This window comes from Cololabis saira, chromosome 12 (assembly GCF_033807715.1).
Source record: "Cololabis saira isolate AMF1-May2022 chromosome 12, fColSai1.1, whole genome shotgun sequence".
In the NCBI taxonomy this organism is placed as follows: domain Eukaryota; kingdom Metazoa; phylum Chordata; class Actinopteri; order Beloniformes; family Belonidae; genus Cololabis; species Cololabis saira.
In genome coordinates, this window is record NC_084598.1 from 15,156,780 (window position 1) to 15,181,189 (window position 24,410).

Genomic DNA, 24,410 nt, shown 5'->3' on the forward strand with positions numbered 1-24,410 from the left:
GTTAGTGGTGAGTTAGTGGTGCGTTTGAGGTGAGTTTGTCGTGAGTTAGTGCCATGTTTGTGGCGAGTTAGTGGTGCGTTTACGGTGAGTTAGCGGTGCGTTTGTGGTGAGTTAGTGGGGCATTTACGTTGAGTTAGTGGCCTGTTTGTGTGGAGTTAGTAGTGTATTTGTGGCGGGTTAGTGGTGAGTTAGTGGTACATTTGAGATGAGTTTGTCGTGAGTTAGTGCCATGTTTGTGGCAAGTTAGTGGTGAGTTAGTGGCGTGTTTACGATGAGTTAGTGGCGCGCTTGTGGTGAGTTGGTGCATTTGGGGTGAGTTGGTTGCGCATTCGTGGTGTGTTTGTGGTAAATTAGTGGTGCGTTTGAGGTGAGTTAGTTGTGAGTTAGTGGTGTCTTTGTCTTGAGTTAGTGGTTCGTCTGAGGTGTTTGTGGTGAGATAGTGGCGCACTTGTGGTAAGTTAGTCGAGAATTAGTGGCGCGTTTGTGATAAGTGGTTCGTGGTGGGTTAGTGGTGTGTTGGTGGGAGTGGTGAGTTGGTGAAGAGTTAGTGCTGCATTTGTGGTGAGTTAGTGACACGTTTGTACTTTACTACCTGGTCTTTTAGCGTATGGACAGCCAGTTCGTGTTCCTTGTCTTTGCTCTGCAGCTGCTCTCTCAGCTCTGCAATCGTCTGATCAGACATGCAATCACAGAGGATGGGTCAATCATTTAAGGTCAGAAACAGAAGTATGTGAACTTTCACATTATTTGTTTAAAAGTTTAATGTACATCAATCATCATAATTCAAATTAAATCCATTTTTAATGATCAATTGGACATGTTGAGGTGTGGATGTAGGAATCTGTTTAGTACTGACAATTAGCATGTAAGAGATGTGAGGTCAAACTGGAGCTGATGATGTCACAGTCTGTATGGTCTCACCTGATTGGCTGCCATCAGGTCTGACTGGATCTTCTGGATGCGGGTGTTCACAGCCTTCAGCTCATCTTCTTTTCTCTGATTGATCTCATCAATCTTTGTCCTGCAGAAACAAATACAGTCACCACAAAGCACCATTCCCATCTGAATAATTGAACCCTACATGGCTGTCTGAGACATTTGTTGAATTCATCTGTATGAGGAGCTCTTAAACACCAAACCAGCCGTTGCCAGTCTATAACAACAGTAAACAGCTGTTCCTTGTATTTTTGGACTGCTCTGTCTGTTAAAAGTTGAACTCATCCATACACTGTTACAATCTGTGGAGTCATAACTTTCATTTGATACCAAGTTTTTGTTTGCAGCATGTGGCAGTTGGTCACTAGTTCTGGTTTCCCGTGGAACGCCACGTTCTCATCTGTTTTACAATGTGCTCACTTAGGCCTTGGTGTTGGTATTGTCTTTTGTTTATGTATCTTTATAGGCTCAAAGCTGAACCTTTGTCCGTTTAAAATGGTTGAAAATGGTTTTAACGATCTCTGTGCCATCTGCCATTGGTACTGGGGGAGCTCAGGAGAAACAACTTTAAATGTGACATGTACATCCTGTCTCTCCTGCTTCACTCTCACATGACAAGGACAACGCAAAGCCAAATGAAGAGAACAGTAACAGATGTTTTTTGATGTTTCTAAAACTGCAGCTGCTGAGGAGCTTGGTGGCAGTGTTGAAGGTGGTGATGTTGATGGTGATTTGGTAGATGTGGATGAAGTACCAGTAACCAGTAAGAAGTATAGGAGTGAGAGTGGTTGAGGGGGTTTAGTTGTTCCGTTATGAATCAGGCAGTAAGAACTGTGTTCATTACAAGTTGTGAAACAGACATTGGCCGGGTTTCCCAGATCCAACCTCTCTTAAGGATTTAAGAGAGGTTCAAAGAAGGTTTGAACTAAGAGAGAATCCTAAGATACGGGTGTTTCCCAGATGACTTCTTAACACCGTTCTTTAGTTTCGCTCTTTCAGACGCTCTTTGGAGCAGCTGTCCGGTTCTGAAACCAAATGAATCGATGCCAGGCAAATCGATCACCGATCACTATCAGCGCATTTTCACACGCAGCACTGCTGCCTAACGCACTAATTCCCTGCTGCCTGTGCGTTATAATAAAAAATTAAGATGATAAATATAATTCAATGACCCTTTTTCATCCAAACGGTGTGTTACTCCGTTATTTCTGGCTACAGTGAGGCTTTTTTTCCCCACACACGGAGACCGGGAGTAAACGGGGTGGGCGTGTGTGTGCGTTCAAAAACATGAGCCAAGAGAAGGCGAGTTTCGCAAATCGCAACGTGGAATTACAGCAAACCCTGGTTTTTCGCAGGGGTTATGTTCCAAAAAGAACCCGTGATAAGTGAAATTCTTTTTACAATTATAGAGGGCTTCAGATTGCAGAGATCATCCCCGCCACGCACGTATTCCTCCTCTTCTGAATGATGCTGCATCCCGACTCGGCAGGTGGGTTTTTTCAAGAGAAGAAAATAGTTATGGGTCGTTGTCTTCGCTCTTTTTTCTTCTGGGCAAAAAGATTCTTTAATATAAACCGACACCATTGATTATATTTGAGACTGTATGAACGATTCATCAAAGGATCTCGTTCTTCAGCTGCTGCTTCCCTGTCATCACATAGGGGCTCGGGCTCGGGCACGGCGCAGGTGTCCCGGCTGCCTGACAGCCCGGTCCGACAGCACGTCCAGGGGACTGAAGTGCTGACGCACGAATGCGTTCATATAAACAGTTCTGCTTCGCGCACGGTGACGCGGTTGATTTGCAGCGAGAACATGCTGTATAGCAGCCAAATTATCAAATAAATGATATTCATGATGATCGTTTTATTTGTGCGTAATGCATAAAGCATATACAGGAACACACTTGTTATTCCTTATTTTTCTTTTTTTCCCCCTTTGCTGTCACCAATAAATGCTAAACAATATAAATCTAAAGTATAAAATAAATCAAAATTTGTGCGGGGTGCATTGTTTTAATATCTCATTGCTTGGTGTGATATTGATTTGCCTGACGCGGCTGGATCTGTGAGTCTTTGTTCACTAAGATGGTTGTAAAGACTGGGTCAGCAGCATCTTTCATTTCCTTCTTAATGAAAGAGATACTTAAGCTAAGAGCAACTCTGGGAAACGCGATTTTCTTTCACAGGCTCCTTAAGAAGGTTTGAAAGAAGTCTTTCGCTGTTAAGAACTACTTAACTGATCTGGGAAACCCGGCCATTGTCTGAAACTGCTTTTTTGTCAGTTTCAACACACTTTAAAGGGGACCTATTATGAAAAACACGTTTTTTCTTTCTTTAACATATATAAAGTGGTCTCCCCTCAGCCTGCCAACTCAGAGAATGAGGAAAGCAACCAAATTCTGCAGTGTCTGTACAGCCGCCCGGATGATCCATCCAGTGTGATGTGGCTTCTACGAGCCGTTCAGATTCTGCTCCTGTCGTGACGTCACGACAGTGAAACCACGCCCACAACTAACTCCGCCGGCCGGAGCTTCCACCATTTTTTCGTAGCGGTGTATCGCGTCATTCGCGTCATCGCATCATTGCGTCAGGCAGCCAATCAGCACAGTGCCTCATTATCATAGCCCCGCCCACTCAGAATCCCTCATAGAGAAGGAGGTTAGAAACGGGGAAGATAAAGACATGGCTCAGAGGCTGAATTTCTAATTTATTTAGCAAAAACAATCAAAAGCTTGTCTTTAAGACATTCAAGGCCTGTTTAAAATAGGTATTAGATGCCATAATAGGTCCCTTTTAAGTGAGAGAACTTAAACCATGGTCGAGTCAAGAACAAAAGTCACAACAAATGTTTGTCAAAGATGGACCATGGCACAGGCTAGATCATTGTTTTTTGTTTGTCAGGATGCTGGTGGTCATGCAGCTCAGTTCGTAGAGTTCAACAATAAAGAAGGAAAGGCTCATCTTCGACTAAGTTAAACCTGTCATGTTCGTCATGAGGAAAAATGGCACAGACAACATGATATACTCAAATGACATGTACCAACATCCCTGGTGCTAACAGAAACAATATGCAGGTAAACGGCTGTAGAAACCAGTTTGGTTTATTGATGAAGCTCCAACCAACATCCTGGTTATAATCCACTTACCAACATTCTTGTCGGTACGTAGAAATTCTTGCTGGAACCGATTCTGTTACATTTAAAACACGTAATGTATCATGTAGCTACATATGAAGATGCTTTAATCATTATATATTAGGCTGCACAGTGTGTCTTACTGAAGGAAAAAAGATGGTTTTATTAAATGTTATTGTTAGGATATTACTGGTAACCAGACAATATTTGACATGTGGGATTTATTTAGACGCTGTTGGTGCTTTTCAAATGTGGACGGTTGCTTCTGAATCGTTGCCGGTGCTTCTAACTTTGAAAATGGAAGCTACCGAGTGAAAAGGTTAATATTGAGCCCTGATGCAGCAGGGGGCGGAGCCTGGACGGGGCTGGTTCTCTGTCAGGTTGGTGTGTGAGAGCTCCAGTGCATTTCTGTGTTATTTTAAATCTACAATCCACAAAGTACAAAAAAAAACGTGGAAATGTAGCATAATTCATTTTTAACAAAAGGCGCTGGAAAACGGCGGTAAAGCAGATATGGAAACATCTGCGGTTCTGACCTGCTGTCGTTGTAAAGTGCTTCCTTCTCCATCTGCAGCTGCTGAAAACTGAACACAAACACAAACTTTTATTCTTCAGCTTCTCCGTAAATGACCCGCTGGAGGTCCAGGACATCAGCAGCATCAGAGAACAAAGTCCCAACTTGGTATTTCAGTGTGCTGAACCTGCATCGCTGCCACATACATGCAGTCGTGAGAAACAATATCACTCTGAAGATTATTGGCCTTTTCTGAGACGTAGAACCTCAGAACGGAGGCGGTGTTCTGCGTGTCTTCAGGTTGGAGGGTGTTCGCAGTAATGGTGGAGTTTAAAACTAAACGGGGTAGATATGAGAAGACATGCTCACCTCTCCTGTTTCTTCTTCAGTTTATCCGACAGCTGAAAGACAAACAGATGGGTCACGGGCAAGAAGCTCGTCTCTTCTGTGAAAGTACAGATGGTCTCCACACGTTTACCTTCGTTATCTCCTCCTGCAGTTTGGAGATTTCAGCCTGTTTGGACGCCTGGAGGAGGACAACTTTATTTATGTAGCACTTTAAAAACAACACCGTTGACCAACGTGCTGGACACAAACATGGATGTAGATGAAACTGATCTGTGACGGAGTCTCACCTCCAGGCCGTGGATCTGCTCCCTCAGCAGCCTCTTCTCCTCCTGCTCGGTGTTCAGTGCCATCTCCAGCTCTGGTCCAAAGCAGTGAGTTATTGGACAGAGAGCAGCCGACCAGCCTAGCGCTGCCTGCTTACCTACAATCTTCTCTATGCTCTTCTCTGACAGGCCTAAAGGGGGCGCCGCACACAGCAGGGGCAGACCGTTAGGGCGGAAACACGCCACAGCGGCCTCGCGCTACACCTGACAGATCGGATCAGAGGCCAGGCCTTTCTGACGGAGCTGCAAAGTCAAACACGTCTGGGTGCGGTGCGGTGCGTTTACTGACTCTGAAACTCTGAAAGGTTTACACTTTGTCCATTTACAAGCTGCCGGAAAGCGAGTTTTAATCAGAACCAGTCAGAACTTTGGAACACTGAGCCAGTTATGATGAATATCAATTATATTTTAATATAACAAGTAAAACACCCGGTCATAGGAGCAACGGTCTGAACACTGGTCTCCAGACCATCTTCCAGGTCTACTGGGAGAAGCCAAGGCCTTCCCAGCCCGAGAGTCCAGGATCTGTCCTGAGGCCTCTGGTGGGACAAACCTGGAATGCCACGTCACCTGGCTCAGATAAGGAGTTACTGGGGTCCCCCCCAGAGCTGAACCAGGTGAGAGCTCACAGCTGACTGTTTGGTGGTCCGGCCTTTGCTCAGGGGCTTTGACCAAACACAGTCAAGCAGCAGCAGACGCTGGAAAGAGCCTGACTTGGAGGCCTTGGTGGTCACGTCTCCAGTTGCTGAAACTGGCAGCCGAGACTAAATGAAGCGGTCAAATTCAGACATGACTGATTACGTGAAAGAGAACTTCCTGTGCAGGAGTTTAGATCATTAAAGAGGAAGTGGGATTGGGCTGGCCCCGCCCATAACTCGCCTCTGAGGGTCAGGACTGATGTAAACAGTTGTTTAACAGTTGTGTTGCGGGTCGCGGGAAGGATTTGTTGATGACAGGATGAGGATGTCCATGAATTCCTTGTTTTATTACAGAACCATAATCCGCAGCTGGAGACTGACCGACACGAACCTTATTAACAATTGTCATTAAGGAGCTGAAGAGCCTCTGAAAGACGTTTTTGTGTTCAACGATCAACAGAGGGAGACTTCTGATAAATCCCGCTGGTATTCAGCGTGGATCCTCCACCCGCTCCGTCTCCTCCATCATCCAACTCTACTGATGCTGGTGACGCCAGAACGTCCTGTTACGCAGCACCACTGGATGACGCCTCCCGAGTCCTCTTCCCTCCTCCCAACACCACACTCACATCTAGACCGACCAGCGTGCTTCTAACACGCGTCATTCCAGCCAGATTAACGGGGCCTAATCTAAACATGCCGTTTGATTGGTTGCGTTCACTTGGGGACAAAGAGGTTTTGGTTTTGCAGCTTCAACAGAAATCGGTGGCTTTCCCAGCAGGTGAAGATCCTGACTAGGTTTTCTGCTGGTAAGCTTGCAGCGTGTGTCTGGCCTGAGCAGCCGGCTGATCTACCCTCAGTCAGAAGCCGCCGTGGCATCAATCTCAGACCTGTGATGTCGTCACAGGTGAGACCGTCACAGGTGAGACCGTTTGTTTGCAAAAGTCATCTCTGTTCTCATAAAAACTTCTTGAAGTTCAAACAACGATCCGGACCAGTGCCGCGTCACCTGACCCAGACAGGCAGCATCCAGGTCTCTGACAAACACCTGCTCTGGTGACATTCAGAGTTTTTCTGCTTCTCTACAAATCCCAGGTTCGGCGCCAGACTGAAGATATTTTACTTGGATTCATCCGCCGCAGAAAACGGTCCCCAACAAAAAACTTAACCCAATTAGTTTAGTGACGAGAAATAGAAGTTTCACTGAACATTCGAGATGGTTCTGGAAGTGGTTTTGGAAAGTCTCCATCCTATATAAACAGAGTCGGCTTCACTGACACTCAGAAAAACGCTGAAGAGCAGCAGGCTGATGCTTCAGGTCCTCAAAGTAGAGCCGCTGACAGCTAACCTGCATCACTACATCCGACTGATGTGTTAATGAAGCAGGAAGCAGGTGAGACCGAACAACGACAAATCCAATTATATATACATATATAAAACTTATATACACACACATATATATATATATATAAAACACTAAGAAGCAAAACTCAAGTACAGAAAAAACAGCATATTTCAGAAAAAATGACTTTTACCAGAGAAAACAGGAGTTAATCATCTGAATGACAGGAGCCCAACATGAACAAATCATCCATTAAATGACAGGAAAATTAACAATTCAAGGAATCTGTCCGTCTGTATATATGTATATATAGATGCTCAATTGGGTTTAGGTCAGGGCTCTGGCTGGACCAGTCAAGAATGGTCAAGAAAGTGCCACTCCTTTCTTATTTTAGCCGTGTGCTTAGGGTCATTGTCTTGTTGGAAGGTAAACCTTCGGCCAATACTGAGGTCCTGACCACTGTGGGAGAGGTTTTCTGCCAGGATATCTCTGTACTGGGCCGCATTCATCTTTCCTTCAATTGCAACCAGTCGTCCCGTCCCTGCAGCTGAAAAACTACCCCATAGCATGATGCTGCCACCACCATGTTTGGGATTGTATTGGGCAGGTGATGAGCAGTGCCTGTTTTACTCCACACATACCGCTTAGAATAAACGCCAAAAAATGTAATCTTGTACAAGGTCGTATCTCAGGAACGGCTGGATGGATCTGAATGATTGGCACCTCTAGCGGATCTTCACAGCCAATGGACTGTTCACAAATCCACGTCCCCTCAGGTATCACCCAATCAGAAGAGGGGAAGATTTCCTGTCATCCAAGTTTGTGTGATTCCATGGATCTGGTTGAGGTTTTTGAGGTTCAGATACGTCCATTTAACACCTTATTCTACTGTATCGTAATAAAGCTGCTTTTTTTTAGGTAAGGCGCCGCCCATTGAAGGTGATTGCACTACGAGCAGGAATAATCAGGGATAATCACGGGATAAAAACACATAATAATGAAATAAATACAAATTAAAACTTAAAACTGAGAAAAAAAATGACTGAGTTTAAATCAGAATATAATCTCGGGTTTGATTCCTCTTAATGTCTGCAGTTTATTTTCCTGGTCTTTGACAGATTTGTTTGTATTTCTGGCGCTCCTGTCGTTCAGCGATCTGAAGATAAACAATGTAAACTCACCGTGTAGCTGTTTGTCTGAGTGCTGGAGCTGAGTCTGGAACAAACAAAAACAACATTTTATTCTGTTTGTTTTCAGTCGCAGCTCAAACCATCACTGTTAACACGCTCACACGCTCTTCATGTTCTAATCCTGTCATTTAACCTCAATCAGACCGATCTGGTTAAACAAAGTTAGATGATGTTTTTTTAAATATATTTTTGCCACTTTTATCAGTTTGTTTCATTGAAATAATCATGCTGCTGTGAACGTTTCTCTGTCCTGCATCAATCATCGATCAGTGACACTGCTGTTCTTCTTTGATGCCGTTTATTTATTCTAAATCCCTTTGGATCGTGATGCTGCTACGCATGTTCTCCTTCCTAACCTTTCACAATAAAAGCCCTGCTCTGAAAGAAATATGGCAGCAGTAGAACGGTATGAGAAGACAAGGGGACCAGTATTTCCAACCGAGCTGAGTGAGTTTCGTTTAGACGTCTGCAGCTGGATGACACTGAAGATGCAGGTGAGTCTCACCTGTTCCACTCGCTCACTGGTTCCCTCAGCTGCTGATTCCTCACCGCCTCCGGTGACGGAAGAGACTCCGTTGGTGCCTGCGGGCGCGTCGGTCTCCGTGGTAGCGCTCTGGTTGTTGTGGGCGACCGCCTGCCTCTGCAGCTCCTTGTCGAGGTGCTCTTGGAGGGCTGCAGGAAAACCAGCTCAGAATCAGGATGGAACTGTGTTAAAGTACGCGGTCACACCTGTCACCTGCTCTCACAGGAACTGAGCAGAGGTGACGTTGTCTGAGGTGCTGCTTCCTCTGTGTGTACAATTTATTAACTGCAACCACTTTGCAGACGAAGATGAAGCCGAAGCTGTGGTGACAACAGTCCGAGGTTTCAAATGCATACATTTATTTAGAAACTGCTCTGATTTGCATGTTGGGGTCATGTATGGTTGCCACCCGTCCACCACGGGTTTCAGGTGAGGTAACTCCTCAAGTCTGAGAGCATCTTTTTCTGCTCCCATCAAACTACTTCAAACTTATTTTCACAGATGACGACAAGAGTTTGGTGGATCGGGGCAGACTCAGTTCAGACGGGCTCTTATTAATGTTTACTCTTCTGTTAAGACTAAGTCTAAAAATGTGGTTGTTGATGTTTGTTGACAAAAAGCTATCAGCTACGTTCACTGGGACTACAGGAGAGAGTGAGGAGGGACAAAACAAATAAACAGTTACATTTAGGAGAAGATCAAAACTGGAAACGCAGTCTTGGAGCGATCGTGGTTAAATGAGCGTCTCGTGAACGAAGGCTAAAGTCCTCGTGCATTCAGTCCAGGTTGGATCTCAACCTGGACTGGATCCTTTACTGCAGTGATTCTTAACCATAGGGCCGCGGCCCACACTTGGGCCGCGAGCGCCATCTAGTGGGCCGCCAAAAAAAATTCAGTTTTGTACGTGTGGGCCGCGAGGGCCGCGGGACTGCATAGCAACTCCCAACCAAATGAGGAGAAGAAGACACTCAGCTAGCTGTACGTGTAATAGTAAGAGAAATGGTGTGTCTTTACAGAGAAAATCCTTCATTTTGCACAGAGTAGGTTTAGATCCGCCAGGATTAGGGATCGATTAATTGGGTCTGCGCCCAGAGCGAGCGAGCGCGGCGTGCTCATTTATCCCGGCGCGTCCCCGCGGCCGGGGAGGTCGGCTGAGGCTGCCGCTCGGGCGGTGGGCTCCGTCGTTACTGCTGAAAGATGGTAGATGTAGATGCGTGGGCTGTCGTGTCTGCTGGACTGGACTGTTCGGGCTTTCGAAAAAGCATCAGAAAGTAACTGCTGCAGCGCGACCAGAGAGCTGCGGTGCGGGCTGTGCAGCTGATCAGGCTCGGATGAACCCGACACACTGAGTCCTGACAACTTATTAATGTAAATAACTTAAAGTAAAATCAAACTAAGTTTTGTCCTCGCTGTATTTTTAAATATGCAACCCGGAATGGACAAATTCATCCTGTTCAGTCTTCCCACTGGGACAAAACCAGTGTCTCATACGTTCAGAGACCGTGGCGTTCAAAGTGCGAAAGTGAAACGCCACTGAAACAAAACACAAAGTTTTTCATCAAACATATCCACTCAAGTCTGAACTGAAGTCACAGAAAAATAAACTGACCATCTTAAAACATCCTGCCCATGTCTGGGTCCAGATACAGCTGTGAAGCAGCTTTCTCCACAGTGAACATAATTAAAACTAAATATCGTTTCAGGCTCATCAATGAGCACCTCCACATGCATATGAGAACCTGAACCTGAACCTTAAATTGTTAAGATGTGTTTATATTAATTTAGTATAAAAATGTGTTGAGACAATTAACAAAGAAAAGGGGAAATTCAAACTGCTGGTAAAGAAATAAAATAAGATAGCATTTGAAAAATAAAATAAAATCTACTTTATTTTTAAGAGAAAAAAATATGTTTAATTCAAGTTAAACATGTTAATTGGCAAATATGTACTTTTTTTAATATAACAGTCAGATGCAGATGTTGATACAACTATGAGGCTACTTGAATATATACACACACACACACACACACACATATATGTATATATATATATATATATATATATATATATATTATGATGTTCTGGACCTTCGCTTGAGTAAATTTTCTCTAAATGGACCTCTTAAAGTTGAATACCCCTGCTATACAGTGTTTATATTTAATGGGCCCCGGGCCACTCTGTACTGAAAAAATTGGGCCCCAAGGTCAGAAAGGTTAAGAACCCCTGCTTTACTGCATGTTGCTCTCTCTCTCTCTGTATGAAGAAACAATTGTGTTGTGATGGCGATTATGGTTGTTGTGTTGGATGTTGTGATGATTGTTATGGTTGTGATGGCGGTTGTGATGGGTGTGGTGATGGTTGTAATGATTGCTGTTCTGATGGTTGTTGTGTTGGTTGTGATGGATGTTGTGATGATGGTTATGGTTCTGATGGTTGTGATCTGTCTCCACTCGTCTGTCTGTACAGAGCTATCAGAACCTGTCCTCTCTGGGCAGCCAGGTCTGCGTGTGTTATCCTAAGTATGTGTAGTTGTGTGTGTGTGTCTTCCAGGAAAACCTGGTCTGGTTTCCCTGACCCCCGAGTCATTTCTAGAACATCATAACGTGGGTTTTGTCCAGATTAAATGTCAGGGCCCAGGTCTGAAGGTGATCCAGTTGCTGTTGCAGTGTTTCCTTTGATGGAGACAGCGATATGAGATAATCTGCAAAAGTAGGCATTTAATCTGTGTGTCAGAGTGAGAGCAGGGACTGAGACTGCAGCCCTGCTGTCTGTTTCCATGTTGTTCATTTTAACAGCACATTTCATATGTGTGAACGTGGCTTTAATGACGTCATAGATCTCCCCCTTACACTCCTCCCAGTTAGGTTTAGAAGTAGAGCATTGGGCCGTGATAACGTCTTCTGTGATTAAATCAATGTCTTGTACGAGGTTTGCCTTATACCAGATCAGCAGTCCTCCTCAATGCCTTTCCTTGTGTTCGTCCCTTCAGTTTGGTGGACGGGGACATTATCTCTATGCAGCCTGAGGGACAACCAGTGGAGACGTCTCCTTGACACCAAGTTTCTTGTAATAAAAACACATCTGCTTTTTCTAACTCTTAATAAAGTCTGAGGTCCTGCTTTTAAGGCCGAGACATCTCAGCATTCAAACAAAAAAAATAAAAAGGTTTTGATTTCATTATATTTAAAACTCTCTCTCTCTCTGTCTGTCTCCCTCCCTACTATCATGGAAGGCCGGAGGGCCAGATCTTTACAGAACGAACTGAAACCAAACTGACAGGCAGCGGTAGTTTTGGTGGAGGATGTCTCACCTGAACACTGCTGTTTGTGACGTTGTTCTGGTTTAAACTGGAAACCTCCCAACAAAACTCTCACACTTCCCTGTGTTTCTAATGCCTACACGTTCTCTGTGAAACCGCCCACCACCTGCTGTTAACCAGCTCACCTTTCATTTTCTTCTGCAGGGTGGAGTTTTCTGCCTGGAGGCGGAGCAGTTCTCCATCTACGGGGCCAGGGGCGGAGTTAGGTGGTGGGCTGGATGCAGAGGCTCCTCCTCCTTCCTTGAAACCCCGGTTCTCCTGTTCCAGCTGCTCGATCTGTGTACACAGCTGGAAAAACCACGAGGTCAGAGTCACGTGAGGTTTCCTTCTGCAGGCCGGGGCTTGTTCACCGATTGGAAGTGCTCAGGCGTACCTTGGACAGCTCAGTCATCAACGTGCTGTTCTGCAGCCTGAAGTCCTCCTCCTGACTGTGGAGCTTCCCCTGAAGCATCTCATTCTCGCTGAGCAAGGCATCCACTTCCTGCAGCAAAACAACACCGACAACCACCGGCGTCAACACACACATGCGCCCGTATACATCGTCTACTCCAACTGTTAAACACACATCTTCCCGTCTGCTGTTTAATGTGTCTCACAATTTATGAAGGTGCATGAAAGAAAAAAACTAAATCAACGATCAGCAGAAAAACTGAGCAAAATGAACAGCGAACCGTACGATCCAGAAGAAGAAACTCACCTGAGCTTTTTTGCTTTTATTCAAAGCCTAAAGAGAAACAAAAAGAAAATCATTCAGCAGCTGCAACAGACCAGAGGAGGACAATGAGCTTCTCATGAGAGCAGGGAACACAGATACTCACCTTCTGCGCTTTGATGAAGTCTTTCTCCAGAACCACATTTTTCTGCCGGAGGGCGTTTAGCTCTGAAACACAGTCAAGTTGAGAATAGAGATGCAGGTTTTTATCTTAAAAACTGCTGCACAGACGGAGCTGAAACAGGGATAAACTAAATCGGCGTTTCCTCTGGACAGTCCTGGTACATTATGGGGGGGGGGGGGAAATCCATCCAGACTGAATCTACTCAGATCAAGTGTGAGGTCTCTGATTGCAGAGGGAAGCAGGCATCTACTTTTATTCTGTTGTTATCAACCGAGAGCTCTGCACATAAACACTTTGTGTTCACACGCAAGTCAATAGTCTGTCCGTTTAATCGAGTGGGAATTTTGGACAAAGACTTCAGTGTCGTAGGAAGTTGGATGAACTCAGTACGGTTGAACAGCATGCAGAACAACCTCCCAAATTTAATATTAGTGTTGCTAATATTTAGAGGAAAAACGAATAAAATTAACTTCCATCACATGTTGAGCACTTGGGGATATGGTCAACATAGCAAACAAAATAAATCAGGGACTTCCTGTACTGGATGAAATTTAACTTCCTTCTGAAACTTTAAAAAAAGGTTTTTATTGTGAAAGGTGTCCATGTACAGCTTTTGCAACATCAGACTCTGATCTGAAGTGGTTCTGGGTGAACCAAAAAAAAATTCAATGACACCTTGGTGGGATAATAACATTAATTCTGACAATAAAATATCATAAACAGCATGATTCATTAAAGTTATTAAAGTCAAGTGGCAGACGTGCATTTACACCAGAGCAGATGGTTACTATGATAAGTTGACTCATGAGATCTGAAATGAATTAGAAACTAATGCATCACTCATGCTGGAGGAAACCACCTCTGGAGCTGCAGGACCTCTGACGTTACACCCCAACCTCTGTATTTAGCTCAGCACATCTGCGCTGGATGAGTCGAGTGTTACTGGGATTTACAGACATCGGTCCCTGGTACACTAGAAGCCAGGGACTCAGTTGTCATGGCAACCCGACCAGATATGGCAGGAGGAGACAATCATAAAACGTGGGCACGTTTCTCCTGCGTTCTTCCAGAAAGATAACTACTGAGTTGTCAAGTTGGCCAAAGTATGTAACGTCACTTAAATCCTTGATTATAATTGGTTATTTTTTTCCTTCAGGATGATTAAGAACAACGTCTTTGCATGAATTCAGAACCAGAGGTTTGAATGTTTTAGTTCATCATCATTATTTCATCCGTCATTTAATTTGCACAACGTTAATGAAACAGCAACATTTCTTTACGTAGAAGTGCTCGTCTTCAACCATTTGTAGTTTGTATTTATTGTGTTTGATAGTTCCTGTCAGTGAAGGTCTTTGACGGAACTATCAAACATTAAGTGCAGTCCTTCGTCTTAGCTCGAGAGACGACTCTGAAGACGACACAGAACAGAGGAAAGACAGGAAACGGAGGACAAGAGCACAGAACAGAGATGGCCCGAACGCTTCTCCCTGAGAGCTTTGGACCAATTTAGTTTTTTTTGCTCAGCTCTCCAAAAAGTGTCAGAATTGTTTTTCCTTTTTTTAATAGAATCGTTCATTTTTGTAGCATTAACTTTACTTTCCACAGACTCAGAGAAAGCATCATGAACAGCTTAAAAATAACAACACAATTTACAGAGCAGAAACATCAGATTTTACTTTAGTCTACCTAACCAAACCTGTGCATGAGCTTCTCAAACATTGGTTGCCCCTGGCAACCATTGATGGAGATCTAAACCCACAGCGAGTCACGGCTGACGGAGGAGCTTCTCCATGTTTGTCCATCAGCTGAAACACATTGAATTACCTTCCGATATCTTTGGAGCTTAGCTCCGCTTCCACCTGACACGAGCGTGATTGATTCTCAGTTACACCAGTCGGGACAAACCGATCAGATCGAATTTCAATAACAGAGTTAGAAAAGAGCAGAAAGTTTACCTGCGTTGTTCTTCCTGAGCTCATCAGACAGCTGGTAGTTCTGAGTCCGCAGCTCCAGCAGCTGAGCCTGCACACACGCGCACACAAAAGTACAGTTAATTTACAGGAGACGCCACAGACGAACTTAAAAACAGCAGCAGCCTCTTTAAAGTCTCCTAGTTGTTACCCAGCAGATCACTGGACTCTACGTATTCATTTAAAATGATTTCAGGTCAGATGAAATCAGGTCCTGATCCATCCCTCGCCGTCTATCTGGGCTCAGAACCAGAAGCTGTATAAGAAGAACTGAACAAACCTCTAAAATGTGCCTAAGGGCCGGGACACACCAACTCCACTATTGGCAGAACAGCAATCGCTGGATTTTCATACTATAGCCGGTGATACAAGGTTGTACGTCAACTTAAATGTAATATTTCTTTTTTCTATTCATAACTTTGCATGACACATCTATATGTACGTACAGACACACACACAACACACATATAACATCCCAGTCATGGCACCGTGCTCCACTAGATGTGTTCTTTCAGAAATAAACATATTTGCATCCTGTGTTTTGTGTTGAATCACATAAACAGCTTGGAACCATCATCAACTCCAAACTAACGTTTAAACTGGACAGTCCTGAGTAAAGTGGTCTGAAAACTGCCTCACTTCTCACGTGGACAAAACCATGACAACCCCAGACAGCTGTAGCGGATGTCAGGCAGCAGACTCTGATCATTAGTTACTGCCCTCTGGACACAGGTTTCTAGCTCCATGGTGGAAAACCAAAGTCTGAAGGAGCTGCTTGGTTCCTGCTGCTTTAATACAGCGATGAACGAGCTGCAACATCTGCACATTTATTTATGGAGCTTTTCATCTGTCGTCGTTTGTTTTAGCTCGACTTGTCCTCTCAACGCTGCAACCCTCGAGTTCACCTGAAGCTCCTGCTGATCACATGACAGGTGTCCAGGTGAACACGTCAGTGAGAGGGCCTGGACGCTGAGAGGACATCCTGCTCAAGGTTCAAGGAACATCTGGTGCATCCTAAACCCTGCAGCCCCTGGTACCAGTGCACACGCACGCAGCATACCTGTCAAGTCTCCCGTTTTGGCCGGGAAACTACCGTATTTCACCCCTCTTTCCCGCCGTCCTCCCATATTAGTATTTTTCCGTAAATTTCCAGTTTTATAATAATAACTAATAACTAAAATTATAATAATAATTTTTAAACTGTAAACTGGATTGTCATTAGTCTCATGAGAACTGCCCCCTGCTGCAGCCTGGGTGGCAGTTCTCGTGAGGTTAGAGGTGACAACGGGACAACAAATCAGAGAGATGGATGAATGTAACCAGAGAGAAAACATTTCTGCCAAAAAAGACTTTGTGTTGATATCTCTACAAAAAAAAAACCGAAAGAAACCAAATTTACTTTCCTATTTATCAGAGCTTTTAACGTTGCGTGAGCATGGCAGAGCTCTGAGATCCTCCAACCAATGTTGGAAGTGCCCAGGTCAAAGCAGAAGCACTGGGGGGACCGAGCCTTTTCAGTTGCCGGCCCCAGGCTCTGGAATAAGCTCCCCTGTGACTTACGTGCGATCTCTGACATGGCCCTTTTTAAATCTAAACGTATTTATTCAGGGTGGCTTTTAATACCCAGTAGCGTGGCGACACTTTTTTATACTTTGATCTTGAATAAAACATACCATATGTTTTATTCTTGTTTTATTCTGCAAGCACTTTTTGTCTTGATTGTATGTTTATCATGTAAAGCACTTTAGTTCACCTGTAGGTCGATGTAAGGTGCTATATAAATAAAGTACATTTACATTCCTAAAGATGAGCAGGACAGAAACAAGGCGTCTGTGTCATCAGTCAGTGAATGCCAGAGAGCCACATGAGTGAAAATGACAAATTAAAAGAAAATGTAAATGTTTCACTTGAAGACAACCAATGTGTATATAAATTGAAACTATTTAAAATAAATGTGCTTTAATTCCCCTTTTGCTGTTTTCATTTAGGTTTTATTATAGGAATTACATACAATGTCCACAACATATCAGTGTCAACAAAGGTCGACTTATCAGATTGTGAGCTCATATTTGTAGTTTGTAAGTGGTTGACAGGTAGATATTTTAGATTTCTCGTAAATCTGTCTTAAATTGTAAGATACCTGACCTGGGTTGGTCTGGTGGGTCAGTGGGGGATCATTCCCCGTATCTGTACATCCAGAACTGACAGGTCTGCATGCAGGTGGCCGCTGCGCGTCAAGGATGATTTATGGTTCCGCGTTACACCAACGCAGCGCCTACGGCGTAGGGTTAACGCGGAAGCATAAATCAGGCTTCACCAACACCCGCCTGGCAGACCCCGTGACCCGCGGCTAGGCTAACAGCTAACTCCGCTGACAGCCCCCTGTCTCCCCCTCTCAGACCCGGACGGGGCGCAGACACTTCCCCCCCACGGTGCCGGAGCGTTACCACCACGGTACCAGCAGACCCCCCCACCGGTACCCGTCACCCCCCCTCCCTCCCATCAGCGGCTAACCCCGGCTACAGTCCCCGGGACTGGCCGCAGGACGGCGGGGGAGGGCTCCACCTGCCTGCCTGCTGGCTCCGCCAGAACCAGACCCGGGGGAGGAACCACCCTCACCTGCATGCGGTGGAACTCCTCCTCGGACAGAGCCTGGGACATGGCCATGGTTCCCGGCCCGAGCTAGCGGAGCAGCCGAGCAGCTGACGGGGAGGGAGGGATGTCTCACTCCGGGCTGGATCCACCACCGAGCAGACAGAGCTGGTGGTGGAGAGATGTCTCACTCTGACGGGGTTTCCACAACCGATAATGTGACAAACATTATCACTGTGCAACACGAGCAAAACATCAGAAGTAGTAAAAAACATCTCCAGAAACCAGCAAACAAAATAAACAAAAAGGAATAAAATCAAACGTCAGTTTCCGTAGTGTAGTGGTTATCACGTTCGCCTCACACCTTTCTTGGAGGGTAAACTCCAAGAAAGGTTCAAATTCGTTTGCATCCTATTCTACCAACATGTGGAATTCCTTACCGACAGCCATAAAAGAGAGCAAATCCCTCATCTCCTTCCAGTCTGCCCTAAAAAGCCACCTACAGGATGCTGCTACTCGTAATCAAAGCCTCTACTGCACATCCCGCTGTTCCTTCTGATTATTGTTTCTTGTTTTTGTTTTTTTGTTTTTTTGTTTTGTTTTCCACTTTTGTTTTGTATTACCTAGCTTTTTCTATTTGTCTCATCACCTTTTTAGTCTCTCTCGGTGCAAAATAACAGTAGTTCCTTTTTCAGGAGGTCTTTGATGTATTGAGGGGCATTGCTGTAGATGCAGAGGTGGGTGATGAGGGCAATCTTGTATTGGATTCTTGAGGTTATGGGAAGCTAGTGTAGTCGACCTTGGTGTACATTTAGGCAAGGCAAGTTTATTTGTATAGCACAATTCAACACAAGGTTATTCAAAGTGCTTTACATCAACATTAAAAGCGGCAAGACACAATTAAACAGTAAATAACAAATAAAATGAAATAAAATGATAAGAAAAGAGGTAAAATAATAAAAAGCACAAGTTGTTCGAAAGTGCAGTAGAGTACAGCTGGTAAGTATTTAATTTAGGAGTACGCTTCAGTAAACAGTAATGTTTTTATCCCTGACATTAATTAGAAATAAAGTGATGTAAAACCCAGTTTTTACAATGGGAGTAGACGGGAGAGATGACAGTTCTGTTCAACCTAGCAACAGGTGTGGGGCTTGACAGAGGGTCAATTGTGTGTAGATGTTTCCCACATATTGTTTGTTTTCAAAGTTATACCTTTAATTAAGTAATCTTTTCCTTGACTGCGTGTGTTTGAGACAAACATCCTATCTCCAACATCTCAGTAAAACCCGCCAAACAAGAACCAGGAAACGAGTTAATTAAATTTGTTCAGTAGTTTTGTGCTTCAGGAAGAAACGCGCTAATGTTGGCACATTGACATTCAGGGAGGTAAAGGTGTTACAGTCCTGAGCTGTTACTTTACACTTCCTGCTTCTCTTCTCAGGCAGGGAGGCTCTTTGACCTCATGTTGAATCATTAACAAAGTTTTCAGGTTGAACTGAGACACTCACACACAAAAAGTGAAGGGAGAACTAAAACAGCGGACAGAGGCGTTTGTTTCCGGAGTCCTGAGGGCCCAGGGCCGTGGAGTACAACGGGAGTGTCTGATTTCAATCCTCAGTCTGGGAACCCAGTTTTTGTGTGTCACTCTGGGGATGCTTCAGTTGTACACCCTCAGCAGTTGGAACATCACCAGTTACAACACCTAAACCGGGATTTGATGGTAACAGTGAGTTTGTTCGTACGTACGTTCATAAATGCCGGTCTGTCTCAAACACACTCAAACTACTCATTATTTAGCAACAGCCCCAGGGAGCACGATATAAGCAGGTGGAAAGGTGCATCTTCATCCTGCATGTCTACCTGGGGACCAGGTGCACATTAAAAGCAGAGAGAGAGAGAGAGAGAAAGCAACATTTTCACACGTAACAGGAAAGGTGGTTTTAAACTTTGAGCAAAGAAAACATATTTTGTTTCTGTCTCTTGTGATAAATATGTTAGAGGGACCAGTGAGGTCCAGGCCTGGACGGAGGCGACTCATGCAGGAAATACCGTGTCACCTGTCCAACGAAGCATCCAAGAGGTGAAGCGAAAGCGGTGAATATTGATAACTAGCAGTGCTAGTAATAGAATACTAGTACAAACTCATAAACACAAGCTGTGTTTACGAATCTAGAAGCCGTTAATATCTTACCTGAAGAGACACAGGTGGCAACAGTCAGGAGAGTAGGGAAGAAGCAAGTCCAAAGAGAAATTAAAGCTGCAAGCAGTGATGAATGGGCCCTCGTGCAATTTTCACCAATAAAAGTCAAAGACTGAAAACTAAGTCTGATGACACCACCCATGACTATTTATGTCAAACCATTCAAAAGTTATGGCAGAAAGTAGGAACTATCACATATCGACCAATCAGAAGAAGGGGCGGGGCTAATTTGCACCAATTATGTTCAAGGTCTCAAAACCGAGTCCGATGACACCACCCACGAGTCTTTATGTCAAACCATTCAAAAGTTATGGCAGAAAGTAGGAACTATCAAATATGGACCAATCAGATGAAGGGGGGGGGGGGCGCTTTTTGGCTTCTATATCATCGCCACGGTAACGCTTTTGACTGAGAAAAGTAATGTGCGTCGTCGCAGGATCCAGATGCACATTTTAATGTATAACACACCTGGGTGCACGTTACGGTTCGGGCCGCATTAACGGCCGAAGAAATTGCATAAATTGCGCAACAATTACACGATTAATTGAAAATGGCCGACTTCCTGTTCGGTTTCGACCATGGCGCGAATAGACTTTTCTTTAAGTTTAAGCAGGTTAAGATTCTCTCAACTTCAAATTGACGCTCTGGACGCCTCCATCGCACTAATCCCGACACCTCCGACGCCTCTCGATGCGCGCTTTCATAGAAAATGAATGACAGCCAGACGCCTATGACGCCCGTGACGCTTTTGGTATGAATCCACAGTAAGCATGTGTGTGATTGTTGGTCTGTAGGTGGCCCTGTGATGGACTGGCAACCTGTCCAGGGTGAACAACTGGAATGGTGCCAGCAGATCCCTGTGACCCTGAATCTGCAAAAGATGGATGGATGTATGGATGGGCGAACAGACAGACAAATAGATGAGTTTCAACATGAGTGAAGTGGATTGAAACAGTTAATCAAAGTTGTCCTACGACCAAAACAGATATCGTTGCATCATGTTACGTTAACCCTCTTTGTTCCAGCTAGTCCAACGAGTGAAGGTCGGTCCAGTATTGACTTGTGTCCAGACTCTTGTTCTATCACTTTGTGTCTTTTCTTTACTTCCTTTTAGGCTCCCCCTACTGGCTCTGCCGTGGATTTGCTTTGAAGAATGAAATATTAGCTTCAGCTAGTGTTGGGCCACAGTCTTGTGTTGAACATGGAAAGACGTGATTTCAATTCTGAGGCCTAGTTCTGAGGCCTAACTCTGAGGCCAGCCTTGATTTCTTACAGCCGACCACATGGTTCGAAACAAAGGAACCTCCATGATGACTCAAAGCCCCAGCAGGCTTTGAATTTATGGCCCTTCGGTGATAAGGAATAACACCCTCATTAGGCATAGACCCCAACACGCAGGAGGGGCTCCCTCCTTTCTCGCTCTCTTTACTCCTCTCTTGCTCCCAAGATCTCTTGAAGAAGGCCACAGCTCCTATTTTAGCATGAAGAGCTACTGGGCCGGCCTTCTCCATTATGCCTGAAGGAGCGTCTGGTTTCCTTGAAATGGCAACCATAGTCTGCAGAGCTGCAATGAGTGACCCGCAAACATTCTGAGCCCCAGATGAGCCAAACAAGGGACCCTCGCATGCCTTGACGTGAACGCCTTTGGACCGACCTGGAGCTGAAGGAGGCCCAGCTGCTGTGCCCATGCTGCACCCTCATCCACACTGAGATGAGGAGAGCGGGAGAGAGAGAGAGCTGTTCTTTATCAGGATCCCCTGGGTTTATCAGGTTCACCAAGGAATTCTGACTGGCCAGACCAAAGAAGTTTTGTGTCTGGGAAGAGAAACATAGTTAACACATTTAACTAGTTTAGTTTTAGGTTGTGAGCCGGACCGCTGATCCCGTCACAACTGTGTTTATTAGTTTAAGTGTGTTTGTTAATTTTATCGTTTGCTGGATCTTGATGACATGTTCTTCCACAACTGAAAACAAAGCCCTTCCTCATTTCCCAGTTGAATGACCAGGGCGCACATGTGAAGTTAGTTTCACATTGGTCTCTGTGTGGGAAACATCAGAAGAGCTTGGTTTTCTGGTAGTGAGAAGTTATTGTAGTGTCTTGGGTTTTACTTTATTCTCTATTCCTCTCATCCTCTTCTACTAACACCCCCCACGCACACGCACACTTATATTGGCCATAAAGCCTCCGAGTTTGTTTTTCACTGGATGAGATGAAATCTCGTCTGCCATTTTGAATCACGTGAGACTCAGTCACCACGTGACTTCGTCAGCCATCCATTTTTCTTTTCATGTATGCCCGTATATAATCTAAAGTTTGTGTTACTGTTTAGTTGTTGTTTATATGTAGTTTAGGCATCGGAAATTATCCCAAGTGTTCTTTCACTTCATCTTCATCTTTTAAAACTGGTGTAAATAAATTCTGATTCATTTGAATGAGAGAAGTTGTTTGTGTTTACTTTATATACATTTATCACAGCTGCTGGTTGCAAAGGTCTGTGCTCGGACTCCTTCCTTCACTGTTATTCTGTAACGCCCCCCTGGCAACAGGCTGGCACGTGGGGAATAACAGTTATAATAAATAAATAACTGTCCAGTTATTATTTTCCTAATATTTTCCTAATAAGGCAGGTGGTGCCTGCCTTATTGATTGATTCATTTTGATAATTCATTTTGATAAGTAATCTTCTTCATTAATCATTAATAATTATCGTAAGACAATTATTAATAACTCTTTAATAACTGAACCAGCACCTCCCTTGTGGCACAACATTAGAAGCCTGCTAACTTCAAAATCTTCTGTGACACTTAACACCAGATAGTCGTTGAAACCAAATATCCCCTAACATTTTTTTTTAATTGAATTGAATTGAATTGAATTATCTTTATTGTCATTGTACCAGTACAACGAAATTGGCAGTACAATCCCTTAAAGTGCAGAAATAATATAACATTAAAAGCATAAAAAAGAATAGGCTAGCTAGACCTCTAAAAGACACATTTAAAACGACAAGATTACACACACAGGCACACACACACACAGGCACACACACACACACACACACACACACACACACACACGCACACACACACCGTAGCAGTTTAAGGAAACAAAACAAAAAACAGTTAGGATAGAAAGATAGGCACATACGCAGACATTGAAATTCAGAAATAGTAGAGTGCACCACATTTGGTAATTATAAGAAAAAGGTGGTGTTGTGTGCATGTACCTTGCATGTTATTACTATAACACAGATGGAGATGTATAGGTAAAGGTATTTTCGGTGTTAAGCACTGTTAAAGCCTTTGGATTAAAACGGTTTTTAAGTCTATTAGTAAAGTTAGTATTAGTACTAGTATCTGTATTAGTATTAGTAAATTTCCGAGCATTCAGAGACCTGAAACAACTGCACGAGGTCAATAATTCAAAGTGCTGGTGACCTGGGTGGGACGAATCCCTTAGAATGTTTTAGCCCTACTAAGAAAACGAGAGCTGTACAGTTCTTCCAGGGTGGGTATTGAATAACCAAGTGGGCTGTGTAAACAACCCTTTGGAGGGATTTCCGGTCAGCCACTGTGCAACTGGCAAACCACACACACATAGAGTAAGTCAGCATGCTTTCTATGGAGCAACGCTAGAATGATACCAAAAGTTCCTGAGTCAAATTGTTATTCCTGAGAACTCCCAGAAAGTACAGTCTCTGTTGTGCTTTCTTGATGGGGGTTGTGCTGTTAAGTTTCCAAGTTAAGTCATCCTGTATGTGCATCCAGAGAGCCAGAAATGTTACACTCTCCACCTGTTTTCCCCCAATGAATAGGGATTGAGTGTCTGTTTTGGCTGTCCTCCTGAAGTCTATGACCAGCTCCTTGATTTTGGAGGTCTACCGACCATGGTTATTGTCTGAGCACCACATTGACAGCAGCTCCACCTTGTCCCGGTAAGCCGACTCATCTCCCCAGAGATAAGCCCCACAACTGTGGTATCATCAGCAAACTTGACACACTTTAACATACTTGAATCACCACCAAGACATTGACCCACACATATCGCAGAAACAGAGCCTAGCTTTTGAAACCCAACACCCTCTAGCATTTGACACCCAAAATCCCCTAGTATTGGACAGGGGAATTGCTTTGCAGCACGTCACATCTGAAGTGACATCTGAAATGCAGATGTATGTACAGATTGGATCAGCGTGAATGTGATTTTAGGCAGCCTCATAGGTTGGACACAAAAGTACACAAGCTACGAAGTGTAGTTTGGAGAACGGGCAGACGATTCATTCTGCTTATTTGTCCTGTTTGTTCAGTTACTTTCATGCCCACCCACGATGCTCCACCGAGAGGCATCGCAGGTCCTTCCTCCCCGCTGCCATCAGACTTTATAATCACGCCTGCTCTCAGTAGCTAATGGACAATAATAAGATGTGCAATAACTTAACTTAAGATGTGCAATATCTGCCAATCTACCTCACACTCCACCTGCTTTTTTCTGCACTGTTTATCTGTATATACTGTTCATATCCTGTTTATACATATTTTATACAT

The 24,410-nt window shown here is 44.2% G+C and overlaps 1 protein-coding gene across 5 annotated transcripts in view; it reads right to left on the reverse strand.

Annotated features, from left to right (window-relative positions):
* gripap1 (GRIP1 associated protein 1) overlaps positions 1 to 17,818 on the reverse strand; it is a 38,931-nt gene extending 21,113 nt beyond the window's left edge. For 3 of the 5 annotated variants that reach the window (XM_061735674.1, XM_061735672.1, XM_061735671.1), the window contains exons 1-14: positions 17,693 to 17,818; positions 15,059 to 15,125; positions 13,086 to 13,147; positions 12,965 to 12,991; positions 12,641 to 12,748; positions 12,393 to 12,555; positions 8,930 to 9,096; positions 8,416 to 8,449; positions 5,219 to 5,385; positions 5,062 to 5,109; positions 4,953 to 4,984; positions 4,606 to 4,653; positions 922 to 1,021; positions 593 to 670 (exon numbers count right to left, since the gene is read on the reverse strand). In XM_061735674.1, coding sequence (XP_061591658.1) covers positions 593 to 670; positions 922 to 1,021; positions 4,606 to 4,653; positions 4,953 to 4,984; positions 5,062 to 5,109; positions 5,219 to 5,385; positions 8,416 to 8,449; positions 8,930 to 9,096; positions 12,393 to 12,555; positions 12,641 to 12,748; positions 12,965 to 12,991; positions 13,086 to 13,147; positions 15,059 to 15,125; positions 17,693 to 17,740 — 1,149 coding nt within the window. In that variant the 5' untranslated portion in view covers positions 17,741 to 17,818. The remainder of the gene's footprint in view (positions 1 to 592; positions 671 to 921; positions 1,022 to 4,605; positions 4,654 to 4,952; positions 4,985 to 5,061; positions 5,110 to 5,218; positions 5,386 to 8,415; positions 8,450 to 8,929; positions 9,097 to 12,392; positions 12,556 to 12,640; positions 12,749 to 12,964; positions 12,992 to 13,085; positions 13,148 to 15,058; positions 15,126 to 17,692) is intronic. The other 2 variants (XM_061735676.1, XM_061735673.1) reach the window with 1 other exon arrangement.
* Positions 17,819 to 24,410: the final 6,592 nt, after the last annotated feature.